Raw genomic sequence first — 8,913 nt, 5'->3', positions numbered from 1 at the left:
TTCTACCTTTAAAATAGATCCAGACTCGATCCCAGTAGCTACCACCCTGTTACAGGTCACCACCCTGGAATAGACTACTGTCACCTCTTTCCAAGATTACTGTGGGAGCCTCCTAGCTAATCTTTCCTCTTTCATTCTTGTTCCTCTGTGGTCTATCCTCAACATGGTGATGGTAATTGGATTGCATCACTCCATGGCTCAGGCCCTCCTGTGGCTCCTTGTCTCATTGCGATTAAAAACCAGTGCCCTGACAATAACTTATGACATACGTGCTGACCCCTGTTACTACTTAGTAATGACTACTAAGCCTGAACTGCACTGCAGCCACATTGGCCTCCTCACAGTTGAACATTCCATCTGCTCCTACCTCAGGGCCTTTGCACATGTCATTCCCCTTTCTCAGCTCCTTCATCTTTTTTAGATGTCACTTTCTTAGTGAGACATTCCTTAGTTACCCTGTCTAAAACTGTAACTCCATCCTGTGCCCTTCCTCCCCCTCTGCCTATTTTATTCCTCTCCATAGTACTTAACACTATCTAATATACCACACATCTTACTTATATCATCTATTGTCTAGTTCCTCTACTGTCCATAAAGTTAGCAATTTAGTCACTTTGCTCTCCACTATACCCCAGTGCCTAGAACAATGCCTGGCACATAATATGTATTCAACAAGTATTTGTTAAATAAATGAATTTTGAAAATAGGAAATATCTTATTATGTCCTCAAATTATTACTATGACCATTTTAAGACAGGAGTGAAGAATTATCAGGCTTATTTTAGAAGTGAGGGGATAAAATACAGACTGAAATTCCATCACTACCACCCAAGTCTTTGTATAAGGCTACACCTCTCAAGGTAACTGCCTTTCAAAATGTGAATACCCTTTAGAGAGGTCTAGTCAGAGCAAGATGAATAAAAGTTTGCTTCCAGGGTGGCCGGTTAGTTCAGGTGGTTAGAGCACAGGCTCACAACACCAAGGTTGCCGGTTTGATTCCCACATGGGCCAAAGAGCTGTGCCCTCCACAACTAGATTGAAGACAACTGCTTGACTTGGAGCTGATGGGTCCTGGAAAAACACCCTCCACAACTAGACTGAAACAACTACTTGGCTTACAGCTGGTGGGTCCTGGAAAAACACACTGTTCCCCAATAAAATTTCTTAAAAAAAAAAAAGTTTGCTTCCAGAAAAGAAAGGAAAGAAAAATGTTCAGATAAGAGGGCCAAATTCCAAACCAACCTAAGCCGACTGAGGCAACAACTAGATGACCTGCTAGCAGGTTCAGAGTCAAGGCACTGCCCCAAATGTTCGAGGACAAACAGGGGCTAAGCATCAGTGTGTGACAAGGTCAGAGATAGCAGGGTTCCTTCAGGTCACCTTATCTCTGCTTTACAAATGAGGAAGCTGAGACCCAGGGGAGGGGAAAGACTGTCACCCAAAGTCAGCAGCCTAGATATCTACATAGTGGCTAAACCAGGTTGCCTGGCTCCCAAGCCAATGAGCTTTCTCTACCCACCCTCATAAGGAGGCCCTGTCACCAAATTGCCATACAGCAGGAGGATTTCATTTTCTTGGTGCATGTGGCAGTATCCACGCAATGCCAAAAATGACTCGAAAGGAAATTCCTTAGCTGGGAGTCCTACAGAGAACCAGAATGGGACTTGGAAAAGAACTAAATTCCTTCTGGAATGTTTCAACCAGTGGAATGGAGCCCAGAAATCACTGGTGTTTTCTGTTTGGGAAGATTTTAAAAATAGCTATCTTTGAAGAACGAAGAAGGGCTCCAATGCTGCTAAAAAAAAAATGAAGTCATTGCTTTAAGATGCATATAAGGAAAAGGAAAGAAATATATTAGAATAGACCAGGTCTCAGCCTTGGGCTGGGAAGTTACTCTTGCCTTCTTCTTTTTTTTGTTTGTTTGTTTTTCTTTTTTCCTAAAGCATTTCCCAACAGAGCTGAAATCACAAACAGAAAGAGCCCTTCAGGACTCAGAGGGGTGGCTGTCAATTGAAATGGAAAGGGGAAGAAAGAAGAGAAAGAACATGTGCTATCAGGCAATGTCACAGACAGTGTATTATTTACTCCTTACTGTAGCCCTCCAAAGCAGACAGTATATTCCCATTTGATGAGAAGGAAAATGAGGCTCAGGAGTTTGAGGAGTGTAAGTAACTTTCCTAAGGCCATGCAGCTCGTAAGTAGCAGAGCCAGAACTCAAATGTTTCTTAACGCCAAATTGCATGATCTTCTCTTACTCCATGCAGTACCGTGGTGGACAAGTTCCTTACTTTCTTTAGGCTTACGGATAGTTCCTTATCCATGACATAAGGGTCCTGGATTGAGGCATTCCTAATCTGTTTTACAGCTCTGGAGGGGGGGTCTATGGACTTCCTCTGCTGGGAATTGTCCTTAGTGATCTCCTTGGTTCTCAGTGCTCCTCACCCCCGTGAAGAGCTCTCCCACTGGGCTGGTCCCCAGCCCCAATGAGTTTGAGGGAAGTGATCAGGCAGCACTTCTTGCTGACCCCACACTGAGGATTTCAGCCTCTGTAACCACAGTTCAGTGTCTGAGGTCTCCTTCTGGCTTGAACATCAAGACTCATACACAGACGCTCCAGTGAGAGAGGCCTGGGATCTTGGAATGCTCCTGAGGAGTTTATTTATAACACTTAGGGTACATCTAACAAGTTCATCATGTGGCATGTAGCAATATGTGCAAAGAAAGAAACATCCCATAGAAGTCTTTGCCAAGACAGGGCTAAGCTGGTGAGCGAGCCTAGAACCCCCCATCTATAGCAAGATAAGGGAAAATGAGGGAGACAGAGGAGGCCTCCGTAGATTGTAGACATCTTCCTACAGAGCAGGAAGAAGCTTAATGCTTTAGAAAAGAGTTCTGGACTAAAACTAGGTGAGAGTTGGACTCCTTGCTCTGCGACTACTGGCAGTGGGACCTGGGGTAAGTCACATTCTAGCAGGGAGGATCGCCACTGACAAGTCATTATAACAAAGTTTGGTAAGCACCTGGCAAGGGTGACAGAGCTCAATCAATAGAAACTCTCAGGGCAGGATAAAGCGAACATCTTAGCGGGCAGACCTGTAGAAGCAGGAAGGTTTGAGGGAGGGTGAAGTCCTCAGGGCAGGGAGTGGGAGTGAGTAGGAAGGCTGAGCCCTAGTCCTGGGGAATCCAAGGCAGGTCATCAAGGAAGATCTCAGGGCTCATTATTACAAGACTGGGTGCCAAAGGAAGCCTCTTCCTCAGTTAGAAGGTGTTACACCAGGCAGCACGGGTGGGTCACCTGCGAGTCTTATTCTAATTCAGACACTCAGGACCCATACCCAGAAATTCTGAATCTATTGATCTGAGGTGGAGGCTGGGCCCTGATATTTCTTTAAAAGCTCCACAAGATTTGACAAGCACAGCCAGGGCTGAAAAGTTCTGCAGGAAACAGAGATCTCTGAGACACAGGGCCTGCCCCTTAGTGCCCACTGGCTCCCATAACCCAAATCACGGCTTGCCAGATAGAAGGTGCTCAGGATATGAACAAAGGGATGAATAAGTACTGTGTGAATGAAGCAAAGGACGTCACCAGCCAGTCACTAGAATCAGAGCAAGGACAGGAATAAGACTGACCTTATGCTGAGTCCCCTGGATGACTAACTGGGGGTTCCCTGCATACCTCCTGACTAGGCACATGATTGGCCCAAGTGTGGAAGCTGGAACTAGATAAAGCCTTATGTGGGGGCCCCAGAAAGGGGAGGGACAGGATGGGGTTATCCAACAGCCCATTACAGATCAGGGACAGTGTGGTGAATCTCAAGCACACATTAATGACTACTCAGCCTGATTGAAGATATTCCCATCTTTATTAACATATCCCATCTATATAAGTGGCCCTCCTCCCTGCACCACTACAGACAGTGGTGACTTTCCACTAAAAAGTGGAGCAAGGGAGGAAGGAGGAGAAGGAGTCAAGTATTAACAGAGGTGAGGTGAATGAGGACCCTCAAAAGAACAGGGTGGCCTCCCACCTCCTGTTTTCTGCTTCCCTTCTCACCCCACTCCGTACCCCCACTATCAGAAAGTCTTCCCTTCTCCCAGTCCAAACTGTACTGCATCCCATTTTAAAGAGACGTAAGATTCCCCGACATATCCATGCACTTGAGTATGGACAAAACACTTCACATCTTTAATGCTCTCTCTCTTGCGAACCATCCTTGTGGTTCTAGGTAGACAGCTGATCTTTGGTGAGAGGGCCCATGCATGGCCAATGTGGGAAAGTCTCTCAAGCAGGGTGTCACCATGGAAGCTAGGACACTGCTCCTGTGTTCGGACCATCAGAGCTGCTGAAAATCAGTCAGACTTGGTCCCTGAACTCTGAAGACACTTCACTATAATGGAAAGTAATTACATTTGTTTCCTAGGAATTTTATGCCTTGCTTCTAACACTCTACCTTCTAAACCTCCTCTAAATTCTCCGCCAGTTCAAATACAGTGGGCGGGATGCCTAGCTCTGTGGGACTCTACCCCAAGCAGCATCTCTGAGCCAGGAAGACCCCAGCAGCAAGGCGCAGCCTAGTGCCCCCACGTCTCTCTCTTCAAGAGGAACTTCTGCTTTGTGTACAGGAGGCAGAGCTGTGGGTGAGACTCATCCATTAGGCAGAGGCTAATTTAAGGCTGCGGCTCCACATGTCGGAGATAATGAGGGGTAGGGATGGGTGGGGGCAGTAACAAGAAAGAAAGGGCACACGCATCGCTGTGGAAAGGCCTTTTGAGATCACCTCGTCCTGTAATTGTCAAAATTAAAAAACCTCTTAAACGGAACTCCATCTAAGATGGAGCGGTTCTGACTAAAACAACAGGAGGAGGTAGGAGCTGGGGATGGGCAGTTGACCAGGATGTAAAAGCTCACTCAGTGAGCCTGACTTCCAAATCCAAAAGACCCTGAGGCACCTATGCAGACACTTGGGGCCCTGGGTTTCACTTTGAAAAAAAACCAAGGATGTAGCCCAAACCCATGGTTTTCTAGATGGGAAAGCTGGGTAATTTGTCCAGGGAACCAGTGCTAGAACTTAACCCCACTCCCAGCCCAGGTCTCTCCTCACCCTCTCCCACCAGCTGGCAGGCCCCCATAGGCCATGGGCCCCTAGAGTCCCCTGGGGCCCACCAAGGGAGTTTTAGACAGAGCTGCGGAAGGAGAACTGCAGGTAGATGATCAGCAGCAGGACCGTGGCCCAAAACAAGCACCAGGGGACAGAACAGAAGTTGCATCCAGAACCCGCTTCAGCTTGCGGCTTGGCGGGACTGGGTGCCCGCTTGAAGGTGTAGGTCGTCGCCTCCTCCTCCAGCAGCTTCTCGCTGGGCTTCCAGTGCACGATGCCCTCCTGGCAGGCCTCGCAGAACTCGCCACGGTGCCGCCGGTTGTCTTGGCGGCTGGCCACGTGGATGCGGTACTGGCCGCCGTGTTCGCCATAGCACTGCTCGCGCAGGCTGGTGATGAGGTTGTCCACCAGGCTCTCAATGTTCTCCTCCAGCATGCTTGACTCGTCCAGCCTCGCGGTGCCGCACTCATAGCACAGCTGCTTGAAGACGCGCATGCGCACCGAGCCCGCACGCTGGGCACGGTCCAGGTACATGTGGAAGAGGATGACCACGTGGGGCGACTGCCAGGTGTGCCAGCACCAGGAGCAGTGGAACCTGTAGGTTGAGAGAGAGGTAGGGGGGACAGGGCAAAGTGAAGGCTGTGGAAACAACCCCAGGAAGCAGGTAGGAAGTAGGCAGAGCCTGGAGATGGAGGCAGTGTGTTTATGGTCCCCTGGGTTCATTAGCTTTCTACCGCCTGCCTCCTTCTGTGTGTGCCTTTAGGCCCACACAGGATATACCTAGCATCCAGCAGCACTGCCCTCACCTGGCGCACCAACTCTGCTCTGCAGAGGCCTCAGCTCACTCCATCCCAATGCCTTCAGGCCTTGCCTCAGCTGTAAAATATGCAGGTGCACTAGATGAGTCCTTCTTGCTCACACCTCCTTTGAGCCTGATAGCGGGGATGGCCGCACCATATAGGAAACACATGATCCATCCACACGTTTCCCTGTCAGCACTGAGTGAACAGGCTACACCCAAATCAGGAGAAAATACCGTGTTTCCCTGAAAATAAGAGCTAACCAGAAAATAAGCCCTAGCATGATTTTTTTCAGGATGCTTGTAATATAAGCCCTACCCCAAACATAAGCCTCAGTTAAGATTGTCAGCCAGGCATGACTGTTTGAATAAATGTAGGTTTTTGTACATGAATAAATGAATAAATGTAGATTGTTGGAGCAAAAATTAATATAAGACCCGGTCTTGTTTTTAGGAAACACGGTATTATTACCACCTTTCAGCCTCCAGCCAGTGCCAGAATTAATGCACCCCAAGACCTAGAAGTGGAGGCAGCCTTGTGGCCAGAGTGAGTTCACTGGGGTCAGCCGGGGGTCACAGGTCACCAGCCCACCTGGAGGAGCCACAAGCCCTCCCCACTGGGCCCCACAGCCTTCCAAGTCCTAAAGAAGCTCCTGTGCTCTGCCAGGAAGTATCCAGCTGTTTACACCCCTCCCATCAGCCAATTTAGCGGCTTCACTTTTTCATTTCTCCTCTTTTCTCACATCCTTTAGGGACTTTCCTTTCTCTCAGCCTAGACTACAAAACTTGGATTAGAAAATGTCAAGATCTTAAAAATCACCTAATTAACACTTTGTTTTACTCTGAAGCACAGGGAAGAAGAAAGCAATCTCTATACAGTATATGCAGCTGGTTAGAGGCAGAGCTTGTACCCAGCACATCACAAATGCCCAATAAATATTTTCGAGTTGAGTTGAATGGGCTAAACCAGGGCAGGAAGGAAGGCCTTGCTTGTGACACACAGGTGGCACCACTCAGCCTATCTTGTGTTCCCAAAGGCAAGTCTTTATGTAGTAGACCAGAGGACAAGAGTGCTGGAAAGTCATCTCAGATATTATTGTACAAGCCATATATTGTATATACCTGGGGACCTTATTGAAATGCAGATTCTGATTCAGTAGGTCTAGAATGGGACACAAGATTCTGCATCTTCAACAAGTTCTAGCTGGTTTTGCTGCTGCTGGTCCATGAACCACAAGGCAAGGATCTAGGCTAACCTCTCCTTTTGCAAATGGGAAAGTGAGGTACACAAAGGAAATTGAATTGCTCAAGGTCCACGGAGCTAAGAATAGAGCCAGTTTCTAGCATAGCACATTTCATGTGCTCAGTATCTTATATTCAGTCAAGCTGAATTAAATAGGTTGAAACTGAGCTGTCCCAAACGAGAGCACAGACCCCTTGTCCGCCCCAGTGGACCTCAAGCCCTCCTTCTTGTCACCATTTAAAGAGATTGTTAAAATCTGAAAATATGTAACATGTCAGAGTTTAGAACTAGTAAATATATTTCACTTCTTTTCTACAAGGGAAACTTGGACTCAGAAAGGGAAAGGTACCTAGGTGCTCAGTGGAAGAGCTGGAATCAAATTCAGGTGTCCCAACTCCCAGTTGAGGGCTCTTTCTCTACCTCACAGTCTACACTGGTCCAACAGTGAGACTGACCCTTCGTACCTGGGTTCTCCATGTCTCTGTCTCTTCTTGGCAGGTGCCCCAGGGGCTGCCTGCAGGGCCCCTACTTACTGGGCTACTTACCTGCCCGAGGCATGCAATTCCAGGTACTGCTTCCAGCCAGGGGCCAGCACGTTGTGCTTGAGGTTGGGGTCTATGATGAGGTCCCAGCTATCAGCCGGCTTTGCCTCCTCCATCTTCTCATAGAAGACTTTCTTCCATTCACCTGTGGTCACACTTTTACACATGGTCTCGTCAGTGGTGAGGGAGGGCAAGCTCCACCTGAGCGAGAACACGGAGAGCGAGGGCAGGTGCAGGGCCGGGCAGCGCAGTCTCCACGGTCTAAAAATCCTCATCTACAGGACCAGGAGGAAGCAGGGCCCAGCTCCCTCCTTTGTCCGCAGTGGAACCTGTTTCCACGGCAACCAGGCAGGGTGCCAGAGTCAGAGCTTGTGGAGGAGAAAGTCTCCTGTAGGGGTGTTTCAGGGCCCTGAGGCTGCAGAGACAGGGTTTGTAGGCCTAAGTGACCCAAGACAGAGCGGGGGGCCTGAAAGGAAGCTGAGCTTCAGACCATCTCACTCTGGCCCTGTTAAGGGCATGAAGAGGTGAGGACCTGGGAGCTGGCTCAGCTTCTCCTTGCTGCCCCTGGAGACATCATCAGCATCTGGCTGCTATGGTAACTATGATGCCTTAGGGAGCCAAAGAGAAATGAGGGATGGGGAGAATAGACCTGTTAATAGACACTGCAATAATAAACTCTCTCTCTGCACCCCCGCCTGTCTTGTGACCAGCACTTTGCCATTTACAAAAACTATCAGAGGTCTTTTGACCCATAATTTTATTGCCACTGTACAGATCAGAAGCCTGGGACTCAATCTAACTTATAAATGGCAGAGCTCATATCCAAATCCAAGCTATTGAGCCCCTACCAATTCATTTCAAACATACCCATCTGCCAGGCTGTCTGCCAGGTGGCTGTAACTCAGTATGTACTCAATAACCAGAATGCAATAGGATCCATGCTGTGACAGCCATATACAAGAGCGGCCATTGCATCAGCCTGCCAGGAGCAGAAAAGATGATTTTCAACTTGATTATAGGAGAGGAGCACAATATCCATGGGAAAAACAACCTTTACTATATAGAGTCTTCTGCTATTTTTTAATAAATTATTTCTCCTTTATAAATGTCATTTTGTTTAATGCAGAAAAATTGTAAAATATAGATAAAATAAGGAAAAAGTAAGACTTTCTAATACCCATACTCAAGATAATCACTGTTAATATTATGATATACACACCTTGCCTGCCA

At 47.8% G+C, this 8,913-nt stretch overlaps 1 protein-coding gene across 1 annotated transcript; it reads right to left on the bottom strand.

The window, feature by feature from the left end:
* Window positions 1–3,778: 3,778 nt before the first annotated feature.
* Window positions 3,779–8,012, bottom strand: RTP1 (receptor transporter protein 1). Its single transcript, XM_019668013.1, has 2 exons — window positions 7,687–8,012; window positions 3,779–5,694 (listed from the first exon to the last, which is right to left on the bottom strand). Exons 1-2 carry the CDS (start codon window positions 7,956–7,958, stop codon window positions 5,175–5,177), a joined length of 792 nt encoding a protein of 263 aa, XP_019523558.1. The 5' UTR covers window positions 7,959–8,012; the 3' UTR covers window positions 3,779–5,174.
* Window positions 8,013–8,913: the final 901 nt, after the last annotated feature.

The sequence above is a fragment of the Hipposideros armiger genome, unplaced genomic scaffold, assembly GCF_001890085.2.
Source record: "Hipposideros armiger isolate ML-2016 unplaced genomic scaffold, ASM189008v1 scaffold_14, whole genome shotgun sequence".
Classification (NCBI taxonomy): domain Eukaryota; kingdom Metazoa; phylum Chordata; class Mammalia; order Chiroptera; family Hipposideridae; genus Hipposideros; species Hipposideros armiger.
Note: the sequence above shows the minus strand (reverse complement) of the source record. Positions and strands in the feature narration are given on the sequence as shown.